Here is a 25057-nt window from a genome sequence, read left to right as displayed (position 1 = left end):
ATTACCTTGTCATTCCATTCTGAGGATTCCTCGGTGTGATATAGCATAAACACATCTTCTGAAAAATTCACATTCACCAATACCTCCAGGCATGGGTATTTTATTATACTCTCAGGCTTTGTGTTGGAATTATGAATACAATTGGCTCCATCTTTAAAAGCAGCTTGAACAAGGGTACACTTACTTTCTGCAGTCCATACGCTATGAAAATAATCATCAAATTAGGTTTTGTTATTTTAGAAGAATGACATTAATTTATGCAAAGCAGTTCAGGTAAAATATGACACACATTTTCTAACGTTGCACTCAGTAGGTAGTTTAGTATATTGGAAAAAAGACATACTTCTTTAAAAGGTCTAGCAGTTTGGTAGGAGAAGATATGTAAAAGTGGTGTTACTATGTCTTGTGCCCAGACGCAGAAAGGTTAAGTAACGTCTGTGACTGAGCCAACCATAGGTTACACTTGTCAGATAGTTAATTCATTTGTCAAGTGACTTGCGTGTGACTTCCGCAATAACAGATCCTGCAGAGAGACATTTTTGTAGTGAAGTGGCTGTGGAAATTATGAGTGGTTATGAAACCTTCCTTTGCGACTATCTTTTGGCGACTTCCAAAGTGGAGGAGAATCCTGACCTAAGGTATTGTTTTGGGGCAAGAACTGAAAGTCACAATCTAAAGTGACCCCAATGTATTAATTGAGCTTGCCTGCCCTTTGAATGTCTATGGCAAGGTGTCCTAACACAATGAGTTGTGGCTTTTATGCAAAGTGATCCTATGGCCTGAGACAATGAGAGGAGCTGTAGACAGTGGTGCTGGGGGGGCTAAGGCTATAAAGATTGTCACTTTCCATGAAAAGCTCTGCGTCATCTGAGGCAGACACTAAACCTAGGCTGGGCCTGGGACAGCAAGAACTGTGGCTTGCACATGCAGAAATACTGAGTGTATGAGAAAGGGTTTATTTTCATTCCGATATTTGTGTCCCATTGACTTGCATTGGTTTCCGGTATCGGAATCGGTGATATCCGATATTTTTTGGGTTTCGGTCCGATCCAATCCGATCCGATATTTCCCGATATCGGAAGGTATCGCTCAACACTAGTGCTGAGTGTAACTGCTGCTGATTGTATGACCTGTGTTAGAAAACATCTTCCACATCTGTCATCTCACCTCTTCTGTGCTTCCCTCCTGACTGTTCTCGCAGCTAATTGCCAGAGAAGGCAGGATAGCTTTTTTCTACAGTTATGGCCAAAAGTTTTGAAATTGACAAAAAATTCATATTTCACAATATATCACATTTGTGGAAATACTTAATATTTGCAATGTTGAACCTTATTTTCTAAGACTTCTGCAATTTATACTGGAATTCTGAATATCAGCTCCAGGACCAAGTCCTGACCAATGACATCACATTCTTGACTAACTAGTGCTGGGAGTTTTTATGTGTTTCTGTTTGTGCCCAACTCCCCTCTTTGAGAATTGACCACATTTTCTCAATATGATTGAGATCTTGGAGGTTTCCTTGCAATGGACTCAAAATTTCACTGTTTTGTTCACCAAGCCACTTGGTTATCATTTTTGCCTTGTTACATGATACTTCTTCATGCTGTAAAAAGCTTCGTTAATCACCAAATTGCTCCTGTATAGGTGGGAGAAATTGTTTTTTGAGGGTGTTTAGATAGCATTCTTCATTCATGACAGTGTTGTTCAGTGTTTTTAGGCACAGGTTGGTGCCAGGACTGCATATACAGTGCTGGCCAAAAGTATTGGCACCCCTGCAATTCTGTCAGATAATACTCAGTTTCTTCCTGAAAATGATTGCAATCACAAATTCTTTGGTATTATTCTCTTCATTTAATTTGCTTGCAAGGAAAAACACAAAAGAGAATGAAGCAAAAATCAAATCATTGATCATTTCACACAAAACTCCAAAAAAGGGCCGGACAAAAGTATTGGCACCCTCAGCCTAATACTTGGTTGCACAACCTTTAGCCAAAATAACTGCGAACAACCGCTTCAGGTAACCATCAATGAGTTTCTTACAATGCTCTGCTTGAATTGTAGACCATTCTTCTTTGGCAAACTGCTCCAGGTCCCAGATATTTGAAGGGTGCCTTCTCCAAACTGCCATTTTGAGATCTCTCCACAAGTGTTCTATGGGATTCAGGTCTGGACTCATTGCTGGCCACCTTAGAAGTCTCCAATGCTTTCTCTAAAACCATTTTATCGTGTTTTTGGAAGTGTGTTTTGGGTCATTGTCCTGCTAGAAGACCCATGACCTCTGAGGGAGACCCAGCTTTCTCACACTGGGCCCTACATTATGCTGCAAAATTTGTTGGTAGTCTTCAGACTTCTTCAGACTTCATAATGCCATGCACACGGTCAAGCAGTCCAGTGCCAGAGGCAGCAAAGCAACCCCAAAACATCAGGGAACCTCCGCCATGTTTGACTGTAGGGACCGTGTTCTTTTCTTTGAATGCCTCTTTTTTTTTCCTGTACACTCTATGTTGATGCTTTTTCCCAAAAAGCTCTACTTTTGTCTCATCTGACCAGAGAACATTCTTCCAAAACATTTTAGGCTTTCTCAGGTAAGTTTTGGCAAACTCCAGCCTGGCTTTTTTATGTCTCGGGGTAAGAATTGGGGTCTTCCTGGGTATCCTACCATACAGTCCCTTTTCATTCAGACGCCGACGGATAGTACGGGTTGACACTTTTGTACCCTCGGACTGCAGGGCAGCTTGAACTTGTTTGGATGTTAGTCGAGGTTCTTTATCCACCATCCGCACAATCTTGCGTTGAAATCTCTTGTCAATTTTTCTTTTCCGTCCACATCTAGGGAGGTTAGCCACAGTGCCATGGGCTTTAAACTTCTTGATGACACTGCGCACGGAAGGCACAGGAACATTCAGGTCTTTGGAGATGGAATTGTAGCCTTGAGATTGCTCATGCTTCCTCGCAATTTGGTTTCTCAAGTTCTCAGACAGTTCTTTGGTCTTCTTTCTTTTCTCCATGCTCAATGTGGTACACACAAGGACACAGGACAGAGGTTGAGTCAACTTTAATCCATATTAACTGGCTGCAAGTGTGATTTAGTTATTGCCAACACCTGTTGGGGGCCACAGGTAAGTTACAGGTGCTGTCAATTACACGAATTAGAGAAGCATCACATGATTTTTCAAAGGGTGCCAATACTTTTGTCCACCCCCTTTTTTAGGTTTGGTGGGGAATTATATCCAATTTGGCTTTAGGACAATTCTTTTTGTGTTTTTTTCATTGAAGACAAATTAAATGAGGAGAATAATACCAAAGAATTTGTGATTGCAATCAATTTCAGGAAGAAACTGAGTATTATCTGACAGAATTGCAGGGGTGCCAATACTTTTGGCCAGCACTGTATACTTCTCTAGGTAAAATTTTCATTTTGTTATATTCTAGCTTCAGGTAGTCTTTGTATTGTGTCTTTATAATCACATTGTACTTACTATTTATTGGTATATGTGCTTTCATTTTGAGGTATACAGGGAGTGACCATTCAACATACCCCTATTATAGGATTGATAATAATTTGATGGTTTATACTTTATATATTATATATAACCTTGTATTTATTTATAGGTATATATGACCTCCCTTTACATCTAAGCAAGTTGGACAAACCATATTTACTTTCATGTTACAGTGAATGTATGATTGATCATCACGCACAAGCACTTTTTTGAACAACATTGATTTTTATACATCCACCTCTTGTGATATTTGTGTAAATTTAGTAATTACTGTTTATATTTTGCATGTCTAAGTTCACCCACCTATTCCTCATTTGTGGTGGTTTTTATTTTTTAATCATGTTTACACTAAGCTTGCGTTTTATACTGTATATCTCAAAAAAGTTTAACAATTCTAACTTTGGCAATATAGTTAATTTTTGCCGTATGGTTCGGTGTTGCAGACAAACTAGTTAATAAATAACATTAACCACATGTCTACTTTATATCAGTATAATTTTTGAAAAATCATTTTTTTTAGAAAGTTAGATAGGTTAAAAGTTGATCAGCAAATTGCTCAATTTTCCATCAAAATATACAAAGCCGATTTTTGTAGGGAACACATCACATTTGAAGTGACTTTGAGGGGTCTATATGACAGAAAGTACCCAAAAGTGACAAAATTTTAAAAACTGCACCACCGAAAGTGCTCAAAACCATATATAGTAAGTTTATTAATCCTTCAGGTGCTTCACAGGAATTAAAGCATAGTGGAATGAAAAAATGAAAATTTTTCTTTTTCCCTCAAAAATGTTTTTAGCCCCAAATTTATCATTTTCACAAAGGTAACAGGAGAAGCTGGACCATTCAATTTGTTGTGCAATTTCTCCTGAGTACACTGACACCCCATATGTGGTGGGAAACTACTGTTTGGGTACATGGCAGGGCTTGGAAGGGAAGGAGAACCTTTTGACTTTTAGAGAGCAAAATTTGCTGGGATAGATAACGGATGCCATGTCACATTTGCAAAGCCCCTGATGTGCCTAAACAGTGAGAACCCCTTAAAAGTGACTCCATTTTGGCAACTACACCACTCAGGGAATTTATCTAGAAGTGTGGTGAGCATTTTAAACTGACAGAATTTTATAATGTTGAGTCGTGAAATTGAAAAAATAAATGATTTCTGAAAAAATGTTGGTTTTGCCCTAAATTTTTCATTTTCACAAGGGTAACAGTAGCAAAATGAACCATACAATTTGTTGTGAAATTTCTCCTTAGTATGATAATACTCCATATATGGTGAAAAACTATTGTTTTGGCGCACAGCAGGGTTCAGAAGGGAAGGAGCACCAACTGAATTCTGGAGCTCAATTTTGGCTGGAATAGATTGCGGATGCCATGTCACATTTGACGAGCCCCTGACATTCAAAAACAGCAGGAACCCCCACAAGTGACCCCATTTTGGAAACTACAACGCTTGAGTAATTTTTCTAGGGGTGTAATGAGCTATTCATAGAATTATATAACAAATTAGGCTTAGTAAAGGGAAAACTATATTTTTTTACACTAAAATGTTGCTTTGGCCCCAAGTTTTTAATTTTCAAAAGGGATAATAGAAAATTACCTGCACAATTTGTTATGCAATTACTCCCGAGTACGCCAATACCCCACATGTGGTCAAAAACTACTTTTGAGGCACAGTGCAAAGGTCAGAAGGGAAGAAGCATCATATTGGAGTTCAGATTTTTCTGGAATGTTTGAGGGTGCCATGTCACATTGGCAGAACCTCTGAGGTGACAGAACAGCAAAAAAAAACTAGAAGTGACCACATTTTTCAAACACCCCACATCAAATTCATCTAGGGGTGCATTGAGCATGTTGACACCACATATGCCTCACATAATTTTATACCATTGGGCAGTGAAGAAAAAATAATTACAACTTTACCACTAAAATGTTGTTTTAGCCCCAAGTTTTTAATTTTTATAAGGGCTAATATGAAAAAATGGACAACAAAGTTTATTGTGCAATTTCTCCTGAATGCACCAATACCCTGCGTGTAATCGGGAACTACTTTCCAGGAACAGTGGAAAGCTCAGAAGGGAAAGAGCGCCATATTATTGTGTAGATTTGTGTAACGTTAAGGTTTACTGGTGCCATGACCCACTGGGAGAGCCCCTGAGGTGCCAGAACAGCAGAACTCCACCCCCCATAATTGACTGCATTTTAAAAATTACACCTCTCAATTAAATAATCTTAGGTTGCAGTGATCATATTGATATCACAGGTGTGTCTCAGAATTTTATATCAATGGGCAGTGAAGAAAAAATAATGACATTTTAACCACAAAAACAATGTCATTTTAGACCCAGATTTTACATTTTCACACTGGGAAATGAGTAAAAATGGTACCAAAATTTGTCACATAATTTCTGCTGAATATGGAAATATGTGGCTGCACAGTACTTCTTAGCTGCGCGACGAGACTCGAGAGGAACGGAGCGTTATTTGCCTCTTGGAGCACAGATTTTCCTAGAATAGTATGCAAACTTCATAAGAGCTAGAAGAGCAGAATACCCCACTCAATGGACCCCATTTTGGAAATTATACCTCTTTAGGAATTTATCTACAGATGTACTGAAGATTTGACTCCATGGGTGTTTTCCAGAAACAAGCAGCTGAGTGAAAATTTAAAATCTGCTATTTTAGTGTCCTTACATTGTAATGCCCAGTTTGTTGTAGTGCCCAGTACATTATGCCCAGCTCGTGCTACTGGAGACATGCACTTGAAAATTAGGTGGACTCTCATTTCTACAGAAATGCCAACATGTGGACACTAAATGTGGTTTAGGCAAGCTGTGGGGCTCAGAAGAAAGAGGGGCTTTAGATTTGGGAGTGCAGAATTTGCAGAATTTCTTTTGAAGAGAGCCATTTTGCTTTTCCAGAGCCTTTGTGCTACCATTAACATGTAAGCCCCTTATATTTCCATTAACGAATGATGGACTTGAGTGAGGACTTGCATTTTTTGTAGATTGAGTAGAAGCTTTTATTGGTCATGCTTATCCTGTCTATACTTAGCTCTTACATTGGGGTTTTCATCTAAATCTCCAAGTGACGTGATTCAGATGACAAGCCCGATGGATCCAATCATTATAATAAGGCAGCAGAGTTACTCTGTACTCCGTCTGGCCTCTTTTAACCAGTGTCCCTTTTTTTCAGAAGTGCACAAAACTGTGGCCGACCGCAATTTTATGCACCCTTAAAAAGATGGACACCACTGAATCATAGAACAGATGGCTTCCACAGTGTCTCCATCTGCCTCATTATAGGGAATCTTCGGCCGGGGGTTCCATCTGAATCACGGATTTCAAAGATTTACGCAGAAAATCTTGTGTAAGTGCTCAGCGCAGAGCGCAGAATACATGTGAGCAGAACATGAGATCTTTGTGATGCAGAATGAGCAAATCAACAGCAGGTCAAAAATTAGTTTTATTTTTTTTTTACGCCATTCCTCGTGCAGTATAAGTGATTAGATGACTTTATTCTTTGGGTCCATGCGATTACAGCGATATCAGATTTATATTGTTTTTTATGTTTGGCTGCTGTCACACACTAACAGATGCTTTTTTTTTTTTCAAAAACAAGTTTTTGCATCGCCATATGTGAGAGCTATGACATTTTCATTTCTCTGCCGACAGTGTCACGTGAGAGCTTGTTTTTTGTTGGGTGATTTGACGTTTTTATTGGTAGAGTTTTAGGGTACATACAAATTTTTGATCACTTTCTATTCCGATTTTTTGGAGCCAGAAAGAACAAAAACCAGAAATTCAGGAATTGTTTTTTTGATTTTTTTTATGCCGCTCCGCGTATGGTAAAATTGATAAGGTTGCTTTAATTCTTCAGGTCAGTGCGATTACAGTGATACCCCATTTATATAATTTTTAAAAAATGTTGCCACTTTTATACAATAAAACTATTTTATAGAAAAAATAATTATTTTTGCATCACTTTATTATGAGAGCTATAGCTTTTTTATTTTTCACTGATGGAGCTGTGTTGCATTTTGCTTTTTTCGAGACAAGATGACGTTTTCAGAGGTATCATTTTTATTTACATTCGTCTTTTTGATAATGTTTTATTCCACTTTTTATTCGGCTGTATGTTGAAAAAGCATAGTTTTTTACTTGTTTTTATTTATTTTTCACAATATTTATTGGAGGGGTTAACAAGTGTGACCGTTTTATAGGTCGGGTCCTTCCAGACTGATCAGTACCAAATATGTGGGGGGTTTTTTACACAAAAACACGTATTTATTAGTGACGAGCCAGCATGCTCACCAGTATTCGGTACCCGCCAGAGTTAAATGCTCACACAGGAGCTTGAGTCGTCACCCCGTATGTTTGACGCTGTTTAGACAGAAAATTAACATGTGGGGATTGCCTGCCAGTCACTGTAATGCTGCAGCCATGTTGGTTGTGGCATTACAGTGATTGACTGGTCACATAGCGTCATCGGGTCTATATAAAACCCAGGACCTTATGCTCGTCACAGTCTACCCCGGAAACAGACAAAGTAGGGAGAGGTGCTGCTGAGTGAGGGAGAGAATTGGCGGTTGTTTTATTGAGGTATTCCACAGCATTACAAATCTACACTAACAGTCCTTCTAAGGACTAATTCTACTGAATATTAATCCTGGTTATAGCAGTATTTAGGCAGGCAGAGTTTGTGGAGAGCGTATACAATAGGATAGGGTCCATTGCACATTCTTTCTGCTGCTGTTATTCATATCCATAGCCCTAGATATCGGGGCTAATAATATTTTTGCTCTTAATTCTGATTATTTTGGTGAAAAGCAACATAAAACACATTTTTTGCTGCTCCATTTGATTGTTAGCAACATACAGCCAGATTTGGTTGATTTTAAAAGCATTGCTGTATTGTGGAATCAGAGAAACTTGTCCATTATCTCAGGTGGTCAAATATTACTGTGGCAATAATCCTGAAATTTTTTGTGAACGTGACAAATATTCTACTCCATTTAAAGTCTGCCAGCTGTCTGTTTAACCCCTTTACCCACAAGGGTGGTTTTCACGTTAATGACCAGGCCAAATTTTACAATTCTAACCACTGTAATTTTAAGAGGTAATTACTCTGGAATGCTTCAACGGATCCCACTGATGCTGAGAATGTTTTTTCATGACATATTGTACTTCATGATAGTGGTAAAATTTCTTTGATATCACTTGCGTTTATTTGTGAAAAAAAAACTAAAATTTGGTGAAAATTTTGCAATTTTCAAACTTTGAATTTCTATTCCCTTAAATCAGAGAGCTATGTCACACAAAGTAGTTAATAAATAATATTTCCCACATGTCTACTTTACATCAGCACAAATTCACAATTTTGGAACCAACATTTTTTTTTGTTAGGGAGCTATAAGGGTTAAAAGTTGACCAGCGATTTCTCATTTTTACAACAAAATTTGCAAAACCATTTTTTTAGGGACCACAACACATTTGAAGCGACTTTGAGGGGCCCTTTATGACATAAAATACCCAAAAGTGACACCATTCTAAAAATTGCACCCCTCAAGTTGCTCAAAACCACATTCAAGAAGTTTATTAACCCTTCAAGTGATTCACTTGAATTTTTGGAATGGGGAAGAAAAAAAAGAACATTTATTTTTTTTCACAAAAATGTTACTTTAGACCCCAATTTTTTATTTTTGCAAGGGTATCATTAAAAAATGAACCTAAAATTTGTTGTGCAATTCCGCCTGAGCATGCTGATACCCCAGGATATGTGAGAGAAAACCACTGTTTGAGCACTCGGCAGGGTTCGGAAGGGAAGGAGCGCCATTTGACTTTTTGAATGTAAAATTTGCTTGAATAATTAGCGGAGGCCATGTTGCGTTTGGAGAGCTCCTGACGTGCCTAAACAGTGGAAACTCCCCACAAGTGACCCCATTTTGGAAACTAGACCCTTCACAGAACTTATCTAGATATGTGATGAGCACCCTGAACCCCCAGGTGCATCACAGAAGTTTATAACATTGAGCCGTAAAAATAAAATTTTCACATTTTTCCAACAAAAATGTTTTTCAGCCTCCAAGTTTGCATTTTCATGAGGGTAACAGGAAAAATTGCACCATGCAATTTGTTGCACTATTTCTCCTGAGTAAGCATATACCCCATATGTTGAGGAAAGCCACTGCTTGGGTGCATGGCAGGGTTTGGAAGGGAAGGAGCGCCATTTGACTTTTTGAATGTAAAATTTGCTTGAATAATTAGCGGACGCCATGTTGCATTTGGAGAGCCCCTGATGTGCCTAAACAGTGGAAATCTCCAACAAGTGACTCCATTTTGGAAACTACACGCCTAAAGGATTTTATCAAGGAGTATAGTGAACATTTTGAACCCAGATGTACGACACAGAATTTGATAACATTAGGTCATCATATTGAATAAGTTGTTATTAGTCTTGAGTGCAAGTGTTCGCTACTTGAGTTTGCATCGGGTACTCAGGTATGCACCAAGTATCGCAGGTGCTGAAGTGACATGTTCGAGTCCCTGCCCGCATGTTTTACGGTTATTAGACAACCAAAAAAAAACATGCTGGAATCGCTCGTGCATGGCAGGTAATCCCGCAAGGTTTTTTTGGCTGTATTTCAGCTGCAAAACATATGGGGCGGAGACTCGAGCATGTCACTGGAGCACCCGCTATTCTCGGTGCATACCCCAGCACCTGATATAAACTCAAGTAGCAAGCACTTGCGCACAACACTAGTCGCCATATCGTTGTCATTTTTTTTATTACTTCTGAAAAAATCCCAACACAAACCTAAATCCCAACTCTTACCCTAGCCCAACCCTAACCCTAGCCCAATCCTAACCCTAGCACAACCCTAACCCTAGCACAACCCTAACCCTAAAGTTTATTTTTTACGCCGTTCCTCGTGCGGTATAAGTTATTAGACAACTTTATTCTTCGGGTCGGTGCAATTACAGTGAAACCAGATTCATATTGGGTTTTTATGTTTGACAGCTGTTACACACTAAAATTTTTTCCATATTTCAGCTGACAGAGTCATGTGATGGCTTGTTTGTAGCAGGACAAGTTGACGTTGTTATTGGTACCATTTTGAAGCATGTTACATTTTTTGATCGCTTTCTATTCCGATTTTTGGGAGGCAGAATAAACAAAAAACAACAATTGAGGAATTGTTTTTTTTGTTTTTTTTTAATGCCATTCCATGTGTGGTAATATTGATAAGGCTGATTTATTCTTCGGGTCAGTACGTTTACAGTGGTACCACACTTATATTGTTTTTTTATGTTTTGGCACTTTTACACAATAAAAACTATTTTATAGAAAAAAGAATTGTTTTTACATCGCTTTATTCTGAGAGCTAAAACTTTTTTATTTTTTGGCCGCTGGAGCTGTATGGCAGCTTGTCTTTTGTGGTACCATTTTTATTTACAATAGTCATTTTGATCGCGCTTTATTCCATTTTTTGTTTGGCAGTATGATGATAAAGCATCATTTTTTGCTTCATTTTTTATTTTATTTATTTTTACTGTGTTCACTAAAGGAGTTAACTAGTGGGACAGTTTTATAGGTCAGGTCGTTCCAGATGCGGCAATACCAAATATGTGTAATTTTATTGGTTTATTATTTTTTTTCATAAGATTATTTAATTATGGGTACAATATATTTTAATTATTTTCGGATTTTTTTTAAATTTTATATATTTACAATTTTTTTTCTTTTTTTTTTCACTTTCTGACATTTTTCTTTTTTTTCCACTGTGGGACTTTCACTTTTTACATTCTGATCGTCTGTATAGCACAGGAATGCAGCATCATCCCTGTGCTATACAGCCTGTCAGAGCTGCACAGGGATAAGTTACTTTGGTCGCGCACCTATTAGTACGCCTTAGGCCGGAAAGGGGTTAAACCTATTTACACTTGGTCACTGACCAATACCATATCTATTAGGCCACTGCCTAAAACTGAGGTCATCAGACGTGATCCTATATTACTGCGGTAATAATCCTGACATTTTTTTGAACGTGACAAATATTCTACTCCATTTAAAGTCTGCCAGTTGTGTATTTAAACCTATTCACACTTGGTTGCTGACCAATATCATATCTATAAGGCCACTGCCTAAAACTGTGGCCATCAGACGTGATCCTGTATGACTGCGGTAATAATCTTGACATTTTTGGGAACGTGACAAATATTCTACTCCATTTAAAATGGGCAAAATACATAGTAAGGGACAGGGAAGTGGACGTGATGGTGATGGTGCACGCAGAGGCCGAGGCCGTGGGCAAGCTGAAATTGTGCCTGCTGAGGGAGCACAACAAGCACCCACATCATGTTGCCATACTTTCCTGTCCCACTTTGTAGGGGGCCGCAGAACACCACTCTTGAAGTGTGAAAAGGTTGTTGGTTGGATAGCAGATAATGCTTTTAGTCAGTTTTCCACCACTGCAACGCAAGCGCAAATAAACAGCAAACCACCCACAGTCCACAATATCAAACTGCCACATTTCTTGACTGCGTGCACTGGAAATGTTGTCTTTTAGGCTTGTGGAGACAAAAGCTTTCCGCAATCTCATGGCAGCAGCCACCCCTTGGTACTCAGTCCACAGCCACCACTATTTCTTCTGGTGTGCCGTCCCTGCCTTACACAAGCACGTATCCTAGGACATTACCCGTGCCCTCACCAACGCAGTTACTGGGAAAGTCCGCCTAACCACGGAAATGTGGACAAGTGGTTATGGCCAGGGATGGTACATGTCACTGATGGCACACTGGGTTAATATTGTGGAAGCTTGGACCCAGTCAGACCCTGGAACGGAACACGTCTTCCCGACGCTGAAGATTGCGGGCCCTGGGTCAATCAGGGTTGCCCACATATTTTGCAGCTCATGCACCTCGTCCTCTTCCTCCTCCTCTTCAGCCTCCATCTCTGGAATGGCCACATCAGTCGGAAACTGGAAGCACTGCAGCACTGCCTCGGCCAAGCGATAACAGACTGTGCTGAAGCTAATATGCTTAGGTGACAAACCGCACACCGCTGAAGAGTTGTTGACAGCTGTAAAAGAATAGGCAGATAGATCTGTGGCTGTCATCGCTGAACCTGCAGCCAGGCATGGTCATGTGTGACAATGGCCAGAACCTTGCACACATACCATGCCTGGCCCATTTGCTCAACCTAGTGGTTTAGCGGTTTCTCAAAACCTACCCAGATCTGCCTGAGCTGCTTGTGAAAGTACGCCGCGTGTGTGCCCATTTTAGAAAGTCAACTACAGATTTTGACACCCTCGCAGTGCTTCATCAGCGTTTGCAGCTTCCAACTCACCGACTGGTGTGCGATGTCACCACGTGTTGGATACGTTGCATATGTTGGGAAGGATTTATGACCAGCAGAGGGTAGTTGTTGAGTACCTTGCTTCAACACATCTATCGGTATTCAGGTCAGCCTCCGCACATAAGAGCTGTTGAGTGGGCATGGATGTCTGACATCTGTGCCGTGCTCCAAAACTTTGAGGACTTCACCAAGAACCAAGATGGTTAGCGTCACTATCCTGCTTCTCTGTCTACTGAAACTCTTGCTGCTCACAATTAAAGAGGAGGCATTGTAGGCGGAGCATAATGAGATGAGCAAGGACCTATAAAGGGTGATGCTACACAGCCCAGCCTCATCTCAACGTGGATTTGGGTGATAATGACAAGGAGGAGAAAATGGAGGAGGGGGAGGAACAGGAGCTGCTTTCCTGCGCTACAGATGGTACTACCTACACAACCTTCATACCGTCTATTCAGGGTGGATGGCCTGAGGAAAGGAAGAATGAGGGGAAAGACCAGGTGGAGGATGAGGAGGAGGAGAGCATGGACTGTCGTTTTCTTGGTCAGGACAGGGAAGTCTTGGCTGACTTTATGTTCCACTACCTTTCCTTTGACCCTCGTGTTGTACACATTTTGGCCAACATGGAGGTGAGGTTCAATAAAATGTTGCAGTACCAGAAGGCCCCTGTTGAAGAATTATTAAAAAAAATTCCTATTTGAAAACGCTGGCGGCAGAGGTCACACTTTGTTTGACAACCAAGGAGTACAGGCAAGGGAGACACAAATACAATGCTGCAGAGGCAGCCGAACACTGTCAAAGGTCTGGGACTGTTTTCTCAGACCCTCCCAGCACCCAGGCCCTGATGCGTGGGGTACTCTGGTAAGGAGGGAAACGTTTTGGAAGATGCTGAAGTGCTACTTTGGCAATCCTCTGTGATTCCTCTGTGCCTTGCAACAATTGGGTATCCAAGCTGGACACATGGTATGAACTGCCTCTCTATGCCTTGGAGGTCCTGGACACCAGCGTTTTGTCAGAGATGTTTTTTTGTGCTGCCGGGGGTATTATAACATATATGCAATAACAGTATAGGAGACCCACTCGTTAATAATGGGAAGGCCAATTCAAATCAATTCAATATTCAACAATATTACCTCTCTTATCAGAAATTAATTTACAGGTGAGCTATCGCAGTATGGATAGTGCATTACACCAATCCAGCCAGACATTATTGCCTTATACTGCGTACTGCTGCTGCTGCAAAAAAAAAATCTATTTTAATCCCTATTGATACCACTTTTAGCTGCATTTACAATAGAGACAGGTGTAAGGTATCAGCAGCTGGAGTTGAGTGTTGTTCATAGTCGTCGAATATATCTATTCCACAGTGCATTACTTGATATTCTCCATGTACTCCTTGACCAATTTCATATTTTTTAACGGTGATCTTTACTCACAAATTCATTAAAGCAGGCAGGGTTGCTTACGTCCCTTCACAGTTTGTTGCTGCCACATCCAAAAAAAACATTTTGGGTCTGGTTAAAATCAATTTTTTTTTGTACAATACTACCTCTCTTATCTTAGATTTGTGTACTAGTGACCTATAGCAGTAGAGATAGCGTCTTACATCTAGTCAGGGATTATTGTATTATACTCCGTGCTGAAAAAAAGCAATTATTCCCTATTGATAACGATGGATTGATGGTATTATCAGCTAGAAATGAGTGTTCATTCTTGTTGCATACATCTCTACAACACTCCATAACTTGATAGATTTTTCCCATGCATTCGTTGACCGATTCATAATTTTTAACGTTGATCTGTAATTAGAAATTGATGAAAGCAGACAGGGTTGCTTGCTTTCCTTCACAGTTTGGTGGTGCAACATACCAAAAAAACTTCTTGGGAGTCGGTTAAATTCTATTTTCTATTGTATTTCTATATTACCTCTCTTATCTGAGATTCGTGTACAAGTGACCTATAGTAGTTGGGATAGCATCTTACAGGCATCTAGTAAGGGATTATTGTATTATTCTCCGTGCTGAAAAGAAAAAAATCTATTCCCTATTGATAATGCTGTTAGCTGCTTTTAAAATAGGGACAGGTGTTAGATGGTATTATCAGCTGGAAATACCAGCTGATATCATTCTGGATGTGTCTGATAATGTCTCACACAACATGGCCACATAAGGTAGTAAAATGTTAAAATTATATTTACTAGTGAATGTATTTTTCACAGTTGAAAGAAATGCAAAAGTGCAAAAACACATCAAAAACTCTACGTGTGAACATAGCCCAAGATGTGGAGGAGCATTTTTGTTTTTGGCTATTTATTTTGGCTTATATACAGCTCTGGCAAAAATTAAGAGACCACTGAACAGTTTTCTTTTGAAAAGCATGGAAAGACTGGTGGAAAGCATGCTAAGACTCATGAAAGCTGTGATTAAAAATCATGGTTAATCCACCAAATATTGATTTCTGAACTGTTCCTGAGTTAAAACATGAGTAATTTGAGGTCTGAAAGCACTGTTTCTTTTTTAGCATTTTGACGCTTTATCACTTGCTGCAAATTAATACAAAATTTTTACCTTTGAATTTCGGAGACATGTTGTCAGCAGTTTATAGACTAATACAACAATGTACATTTTACTCAAAAATATACCTATAAAGAGAAAAATCAGAGATACTGAAAATTTTGCTGTGGTCTCTTAATTTTTGCCAGACCTGTATAAGTCATTACCTTGGAAAGAATGTTTCTTAACATTTTTTCCAAGGAAAATCCATTTTGGCTTCATTTTTGTATGTTTTATTTTTCACAACAGTGACCTGGGAGTCAGAGATGATTCCAGGATTCTTTCCCATGCTGTTCCCATGTCATTTTAGCACTGTTTCCATCGGTTTGACCAATTTTTATTCCCCCTTTAAACCACTGGGGGGGCACCGTAAAAATGCTCAGGTTTCCCATTGACTTACATTGGGCTCGTTTCTCGAGTTGAGCACTTCAGCATTATCATTTGCTTTACCCGAGCAACGAGCACCCAAGCATTTTAGTACTTGCTCATCACTAGCATTTATGGGTTTATTATTATTATTACTATTATTACTATTTTGTGATTATTTAAAAAATATTTTTTTATTATTTTTTTTACTTTTTTTTTACTTAGTCCCTCTTTGGTACTTTAACTTATCTTTATCACTCTGATTGCTGGTATAATGCATTTAATGCTGCACTAACTATTAGGCCATGTTAAGAGGCCTAATAGTCAGTGCAGACTTTCGTAGCTGGTAAACCTGGATGTCGTCATGACAATCTTGGGTTGCCATGGCAATGATTGTGCCCTCGTGATGACGTCTCAGGGGCACCGATTTGACAGGATAGGGAGCCCCCTCCCTTGCCTAGCCTCCTAAATGTTGCATTTGATATCAATTACGGCATTCAGGGGTTTAAACAGCCAGGGGCGGTGCAAGCACTGCTCCTGGCTGTGAGAGCTGGATATCAACTGTCATGTAAGTGGAGCTCCTGGCGGGGATCTTGACTGCTCCTGTACCTGCATGATCAGCATGACTTTTCTATACGTTCTAGGTCGAGAACACCTTCCCAACCAGGAAGTATGGGTATGTTCAAGATCGTGAAGGTGTTAACTATTTTCATTTCAGCACCCATAACCTTTTATTTTTCTACAGACTTGTTTGTGTGGGACGTTTTATGAGGAAAAAATTGTTTCATTTTTTAGCACTATTTTGAAGTATACAGTTAAAACCATAAGTTTACATACAATATATAAAAAGACACATATGCATGTTTTTCTCAATATTTGACATGAAATTAGAATAATTCTTTGCCATTTTAGGTCAATTAGGATTACCATAATTTTTAATATTTTCCAAATGCCAGAATAATGAGACAGAGAGAATGTTTTAAACCATTTTTATTACTTACTGCTAAGTCAAAAGTTCACTCTGCCATGAAGAAGCCATTACTCCAAAAGAGACATAAAAAAGCCAGATTAATGTTTTTGGAGACATGTCCTGTGGTCTGATGCAAATAAAATTTAACTTTTTGGGCATAATGACCATAATTACGTTTGGAGAAAAAAGGGAGAAGTTTCGAAGTCTAAGAACACCATCCCAACTGTGAAACATGGGGGTGGCAGCATCATGTTGTGGGGTTGTTTTTCTGCAGGTGGTACTGGTGCTCTTCACAAAATAGATGGCATCATGAGAAAAGAAGATTATGTGGCAATACTGAAGCAACATTTCAAGACATCAGCCAGGAAGTTAAAGCTTAAGTGAAAATGGGTCTTCCACAATTTATGGGCAAAGCTAAAAAGGCAGGTGCGTGCAGGTGCGTGCAAGGCGACCTACAAACCTGGATCAGTTACACCAGTTTAGTCAGGAGGAATGGGCCCAAATTCCGACCAACTATTGTGAGAAGCTTGTGAAGGATATCCCAAATGTTTGACCCAATTCATTCAGTTTAAGGGCAATGGTACCAAATACTAATGAAATGTATGTAAACTTTTAACTTTGCAGTAAGTAATAAAAATACCTTAAAACATTCTCTCTCATTATTCTGGAATTTGGCAAATATTAAAAATTATGGTAATCCTAATTGACTTAAAACGGGAAAGATTTATTCTGATTTCATGTCAGATATTGAGAAAAACATGCATATGTGTCTTATATATATAGTGTATGTAAACTTCTGGTTTCAACTGTGCGTATATTTCTATATTATTTTTGTGACACAAATATAGAAAAAAGGAACTTTTTTTGTTTCTTCTCTAGTTATGTCTCACAGTAAATAATTTATTGAATTAATTCTACAGGCTGTAACAATTGTGTGGATACATATTGATATATAGAAATTTTGCAATTAAATATACACTGCTCAAAAAATTAAAGGGAACACTCAAATAACACATCCTAGATCTGAATGAATGAAATATTCTCATTGAATACTTTGTTCTGTACAAAGTTGAATGTGCTGACTAGAGATGAGCGTTGTTCTACTCGAACTGTTCGCCAATCTCAAATTCGAGCTGTTTTGGGCGGTGTTCGAGCCGGTCGGCGAACACGAACAATTTGAGAAAAATTCGGCTGTTCGAGGTTATGTTCGATAACTGTTCGTGCACCAAAATCATAACTGGATTTTTTCTCAGTAATGATGAAAATTAATGTTAATACGCAGTTTGAGTGTACAGCGGGGCGGGGGGAGGGGCAGGGGATGGATCTCTGCAGGAACAATGAAGATCTCCATTTTTTTTTCTCTTTCCCGCATTTGCAGTGGGGAGGTGCAATCTGTCAGCCTATCAGCAGCGCACACACGGAGCGAAGTGCTTTTTTTCACACAAGCAAGGGCATGTGTGATTGGCAGTGTATGTCACATGTCCTTGCCCTATAAGACCAAGCCATTTTCCCCGTCGCCACCATTTTCTCACTGCTGCAGCTGCGTGTTAGACGGCACCGCTGTTGCTGTGTGCGCTATACCTTGTTAATTTCAAGCCAATTTTCGCACAAATATACAGATAGCTTGGGAGTAGGGAATAGTTGTGATTGCAGTCCTTTTAAGGACTAGGTTACAGCATTTCCTACGACTTTTATCAAGCAGGTCTGTGCTCTTAAATAGATAGATTGTGGGAGTAAAGATTAATTGTAATTGGAGTCCTTTTCAGGACTAGGTTACATGAGTTCCTATCAGTTTTTGCCAGGCAGGTCTGTGCCAGTGCTGTGCAAGTTTTTTTCACAGCATTTGGCTGAATCTAGCAAAGCTAATCCTTTTTGGCCTATTGCAGAGTGTGTTAGTCAGTGGAGTAGCCTATCTGTGTTGCAAGATATACCACTTGTGTATAGAATACCAATTTTTTTACTGCACCTAGTGAAGTAAATCTTTTGGGCATAGCATCATTCTATTAGTCCATCTATACTGACCTCCATCAGGTTGCAAACTGAATATAATTTTTTTCTGCATCTAGCTCTGAAAAAATATTTGGGCTTCTAGCAGTGTGTGGGACTTGGTCTATTAGTCCATCTATACTGACCTCCATCAGGTTGCAAATTAAAAATAATTTTTTTCTGCATCTAGCTCTGAAAAAATATTTGGGCTTCTAGCAGTGTGTGGGACTTGGTCTATTAGTCCATCTATACTGACCTCCATCAGGTTGCAAATTAAAAATAATTTTTTTCTTCATTTATCTCTGAAAAAATATTTGGGCTTCTAGCAGCGTGTGGGACTTGTTCTATTAGTCCATCTATACTGACCTCCATCAGGTTGCAAATTAAAAATAATTTTTTTCTGCATCTAGCTCTGAAAAAATATTTGGGCTTCTAGCAGTGTGTGGGACTTGGTCTATTAGTCCATCTATACTGACCTCCATCAGGTTGCAAATTAAAAATAATTTTTTTCTGCATCTAGCTCTGAAAAAATATTTGGGCTTCTAGCAGTGTGTGGGACTTGGTCTATTAGTCCATCTATACTGACCTCCATCAGGTTGCAAATTGAATAAAAAAATTTTCTGCATCTAGCTCTGAAAAAATATTTGGGCTTCTAGCGGTGTGTGGGACTTGGTCTATTAGTCCATCTATACTGACCTCCATCAGGTTGCAAATTAAAAATAATTTTTTTCTGCATCTAGCTCTGAAAAAATATTTGGGCTTCTAGCAGTGTGTGGGACTTGGTCTATTAGTCCATCTATACTGACCTCCATCAGGTTGCAAATTGAATAAAAAAATTTTCTGCATCTAGCTGTGAAAAAATATTTGGGCTTCTAGCGGTGTGTGGGACTTGGTCTATTAGTCCATCTATACTGACCTCCATCAGGTTGCAAATTAAAAATAATTTTTTTCTGCATCTAACCCAGCCAATAGTTTTGGCCTAATACCACAGTTTGGCCACTCAGCTCTGCTCGGTTACCATCCATTGTTTTTTTGTGCAAACAACTCCAGAGTTGTGAATTAGTTAACCACCAAAATGAGTGGAAAAAGGCCTGCTGCTGGTGGAAAGGGGAATAGTCGTGTTGGGAAGGGGAAAAAAGGTTGTGTCCGTGGGGTAGGTGCAGAAGAAAGACCATCTTCCAGCCAAACTAAAATGTCTACTTCTTTTAGCGGACAATGTGATAAGATCCCTTTCTTACGGCCACGCCAATCGCTACAAATTCCAGATGAGGCACAAAAACAGCAGGTGCTTCAACGGATATCAAGTGCTCCTTTAAGTGGGCTCTCCTCCACATCAACTTCAACATCACAAATACTCCAGTCCTCAAAGGTGTCACCCAAATCGCACTTGCTTCCTCACAGCTCCCAAATCTCCAGCTGCCCGTCTGAGTATGAGGTAGAACAGATGGTTGAGTCTGCAGAGCTGTTTACTCATACTATAGCCTGGGAATCAGAGGTCGACTCCAGCGCTTCTGTGAATCCAGACGAGGAAATGATCTGCACTGATGCCCAGAATCTTTATGAGTCGGATCCAGGACCAGACGCAGAAGGTTCTGACCATAATGTAGACCCTCATTCCCAAACTGTAACTCCTGTTGGTGGAGACAATGAGGAAGACGATGATAAGACTCAAATACCTGATTGGAGCGACAACTTTAGTTTTTTGTCAGGGCAGGAACAGGTTGGCTCTGAGAACGACGGGTGTGATAACGCACAGGGTGATGATGATGAGGTCGGAGATCCCACTTACTGTCAACCCACAGTCAGCCAAGAGATGAGGTCAGCAGAGGAGGTGGAGGAAGATGCTAGTGACGACGAGGTCAGGTTGCGCCTTCCTGGACAGAGACGTAGTACTGGAAGCACGTCAACAACTGCATCCTCAAACACAACTCTGCCTCTCACCACAAGTCGTGGTGGCTCTTCAGGTCGCATGGGTGCTAAGCCTTGCATAGCCTGGGCATTTTTTCAGATCGATAAAGATGACCCAACTCATGTTATCTGTAACATTTGTCAGCAAAAGCTAAGTAGAGGCCAAAAAATACATAGTTTGAGTACTTCATGCATGAACCGGCACATGGACATGAAGCATAAGTTGCAGTGGGAAGCTCAGTGTGCTACAATGCGGCCTAGCCGGCCGGGCCAACCACCGTCTGCCATATCTTGTGCATCCGCGGCCTCTTCATCCTCTGTGACTGGGGGGACAGCAGTCACACCTGTTTTGGGGCGCAGACCTGCCACCTCTTTACCCGCAACAGCCAGCGTGATTGGCAGGTCATCATTTTCTTTGGAGGTGGTAACACCAGCTGGTCTTGAGCGCTGTCCGACATCGATAGCACCACCTTTGGATCAAGGCAACCTAACATGTCCGCCTGCATCTTCCTCACAGACCGGCAGTTTGCCGGGGACACCCTTATCAACCCCGTCTAAGCACAATAGCCAGCCCTCGGTCCCTCAGATGTGGACAAGTAAAAGACCATTTCCTCCTAGCCATGAGAAAGCTAAGAGGTTGAATTTCACCATCTGCAAGCTCTTGGCTACAGAAATGCTGCCTTTCCGCCTGGTGGACACAGAGGATTTTCGAGACCTTATGTCCGTCACAGTGCCCCAGTACCAGATGCCCAGTCGGCACTACTTCTCAAAGAAAGGTGTGCCTGCGCTCCACCAGCATGTCGCACACAACATCACCGCTTCTTTGAGAAACTCTGTGTGTGACAGGGTGCATTTCACCACAGACACTTGGACGAGTAGGCATGGACAGGGGCGTTACATGTCGCTGACTGGGCACTGGGTAACTATAGTGACAGCAGGACAAGGGGCTGCTGTCCAAGTCTTGCCGTCCCCACGAGTTGTGCGTCAATCCTCTTTATGTCAAAGTTCCTCCACTGCTTCTGCCTCCTCAACCTCCTCTCGGTCTTCCACCTGCACCCAAAGCCTGTCTGGTCATGCCACAAGCTTTCTAACTGCGCAGAAGGGATCCTGCACACCTCCTTACTATGCTGGCAGTAGGGCTCAACGTCATCAGGCGGTTTTTACATTGAAATGTCTGGGAAATGTGAGTCACACAGCTGAGGAGTTGTGGTCAGCTCTGGAGAACCAATTTCATGAATGGTTGTCTCCACTGGACCTGAAACCAGGGAAGGCCGTGTGCGACAATGCTGCAAACCTGGGTGCGGCCCTTCGCCGGGGCAATGTCACACACGTGCCTTGTATGGCTCACGTGTTGAACCTAGTTGTCCAGCAATTTTTAGCCCACTATCCCAGACTAGATGGCCTTCTGCAGAGGGCACGGTCGCTGTGTGCTCACTTCCGCCGTTCGCATCCCGCAGCTCAGCGACTTACATCTCTACAGAAGTCGTTGGGCCTGCCACTTCACCGGCTAAAATGCGATGTGCCTACCCGGTGGAATTCAACTCTGCACATGTTGCAGCGACTGTGGCAGCACCGACAAGCCCTGGTGCAATACGTTCTGACTTATAGCCTGGGCCAACGAGATTCAGAGGTGGGGCAAATCACGCTGGAGGAGTGGTCTCAGATCAGGGACCTATGCACCCTTCTGCACAGTTTTGAAATGGCGACGAAGATGTTTAGTGCTGACGATGCCATTATCAGCATGACTATTCCGGTGATTTACATGCTGGAGCACATGTTAAACAGAATTCGGAGTCAGGTGGTGGCACAAGAGGAGGTGGAGGAAGTAGAGGAGGAGGAGTTGTATGCGGAAGGGCTAACATCTGCAAGGTCCAGACGGTCGGCAGCACCAAGGCGGCAGGCATGTGAGGGTGGGGGAGATGATTTTACCAGGGCGCATGGTAGCAGCCAAACTAGTGAGGAAGGTGCAGGAGCCCAGGAAGAAGTGGAGGACGAACTGATGGAAGACTCATCAGATGAGGGAGACCTTGATCACATTTCTGTTGTGCGAGGTTGGGGGGAGAGGACAGAGGAAGGAAGCATGATTGTTACCTCGCCACCAACACAACAGGGACTTGGTGCTCCTGGATGCGCAACACACATGAGTGCCTTCTTGCTGCACTACCTGCAACATGACCCTCGAATTGTGAGAATTAGAAATAATCCTGACTACTGGGTTGCCACACTGTTAGATCCCCGGTACAAAAGTAAATTTGCAGAAATTATTCCTGCCATAGAAAGGGATGCACGCATGCAGGAGTATCAGCAGAGACTGTTGCAGAATCTTACATGTGCTTTTCCACAAAATACCTGTGGTGCACGTAGTGAATCTCACAGTTTCAACTTGCCAACCGTGGGACCGTCAAGTGTTCAGCACTCAAACCGTAACAGAACCACAGTATCTGCTGGTAACATCAATTTTGCGGAATCATTTCACCACTTTTTTAGCCCATCCTTTGCAAGGCCACAGGAGACAAGAAGTCTGACACATAGTCAACGCCTAGAGACGATGGTACAGGAGTATCTCCAAGTAAACATTGAAGCCCCGACTGTGTCACTGGACCCTTGCTCTTTTTGGGCTTCCAATCTGGATAAATGGCCGGAGCTAGCCACTTACGCCTTGGAGATCTTGTCATGCCCCGCAGCCAGCGTTCTGTCTGAACGTGTGTTCAGCGCTGCTGGTGGTGTGCTGACAGATAAGCGCACGCGGCTCTCCACTGATAATGTAGACAGACTCACGTTCATAAAGATGAACAAATCATGGATCCGAAATGACTTTTCTACCCCTGTGTCATCCTGGGGAGAGTAAAAGCTTGATGATTGGTTAAAATCACCCTACCAACCGTTTTAAGCTTTCAAATTACTAATCATGTTTATCTGTATCTTGACTGGAAAATAATTTGGGCTTTGTAGCAGTGTGCAGCACTGATCCTATTAGGCCATCTATAAAAAGCTTCACCAGATTTAAAATTAAAAATAATTTTTAGCTGCATCTAGCCCGGAAAATAATTTTGGGGCTCCGAGATGCGCAAGAAACATAAGTGCCTTCTTGCTGCACTACCTGCAGCATGACCCTCATATTGTCAGAATTCGAAGTAATCATGACTACTGGGTTGCCACACTCTTAGATCCCCCAAACTTTTCGATCAACCTTTTCATTTTAATAAAGACCAAAAAAATGGTCATTTTTGAAATTATAAGCATTAGCAGGTTGTTAGAAACTGTAATCAAACAGTTTTCAACTCAAAACTTTATTCTAGGTGATGTTACATTTTCACATAGGACCCCTTGTTCGAAAGGAGCTTCTGAACTCTCTCGTCCATTGAATTTGTCAGGTTTTGGATGGTTTCTGCTTCAATTGTTTTGCATGAGGACAGAATACCCTCCCAGAGCTGTTGCTTAGATGTGAACTGCCTCCCGCCATCATAGACACTCCTTTTAATGATGCTCCAAAGGTTCTGAATGGGGTAGAGGTCAGGGGAGCATGGGGGTCACACCATAAGTTTGTCCCCTTTTATGCCCATATCAGCCAGAGATGCAGATGTTTTATGTGCAGCATGAGATGGTGCATTATCATGCAGAAAAATGATCTTGCTGTGAAATACACGGTTCTTCTTCTTGAACCATGGCAGGAAGTGCTGTTTGAGAAAATCCACATACATTATGGAGTTCATCTTTAGCGCCTTCAGGGATCCTAAAGGGGCCGACAATCTCTCTCCCCATGATTCCAGCCCAAAGCATTACTCCACCTCCTCCTTGTTGGCGCTGTAGCCGTGTTTGCGTGGGGTGTCCATCAACCAGCCATCCTCCACTCCATTCATCTGGACCATCGAGCGCTGCACGGCACTCATCCGTGAACAAAACAGTTTTGAAATCAGTCTTCATGTAATGTTTGGCCCACTGGAGCCGTTTCTGCTTGTGTGAAGTGGATAGAGGAGGTCGACAGGATGGCGTATGCACAGCTGCAAACCTCTGAAGGACCCTGCATCTTGTTGTTCGGGGGACGTTGGAGGCACAAGCAGCTTCAAAAACTTGTCTGCTGCTATGACAAGGCTTTTTTGCCGCTGCTCTTTCAACCTGACGTAATTGCCTGTAGGAAAGAGTCCTCAATTTGCCCTTATCAGCACGCACACGTGTGTACTGTGAATCAGCTACATACTTCTTGATTGCCAAGACACTTCATCCTGATCATCGCACAATGTTGATTGTAGTCATGCCTTGACCTAAACACTCCACAATTTGTTGCTTCTCAGCAGCCGACACATCCTTTTTCTTTCCCATTTTGGCAGAAAATGTAGGCTGCTTAATAATGTGAGAGAGCCTTCTTAAGTAGTCTTGCCTTTCATTGGACACACCTGCCAAACTAATTAGCACAG

General features: G+C 41.2%; 1 protein-coding gene across 3 annotated transcripts in view; it reads right to left on the bottom strand.

Moving 5' to 3' along the window:
- The window catches only part of LOC141164414 (putative calcium-activated potassium channel subunit beta), a 380601-nt gene that overhangs the window by 181125 nt on the left and 174419 nt on the right, over positions 1-25057 (bottom strand). For all 3 annotated transcript variants that reach the window (XM_073649610.1, XM_073649609.1, XM_073649611.1), the window contains one exon: positions 6-201. In XM_073649610.1, coding sequence (XP_073505711.1) covers positions 6-201 — 196 coding nt within the window. The remainder of the gene's footprint in view (positions 1-5; positions 202-25057) is intronic.

The sequence above is a fragment of the Phyllobates terribilis genome, unplaced genomic scaffold (assembly GCF_046119375.1).
Source record: "Phyllobates terribilis strain yellow unplaced genomic scaffold, ASM4611937v1 Scaffold_10__3_contigs__length_209671492, whole genome shotgun sequence".
NCBI classification, from domain to species: Eukaryota; Metazoa; Chordata; class Amphibia; order Anura; family Dendrobatidae; genus Phyllobates; species Phyllobates terribilis.
The sequence above is the reverse complement of the archived record's forward strand: the minus strand, read 5'-3'. Positions and strand labels throughout refer to the sequence as shown.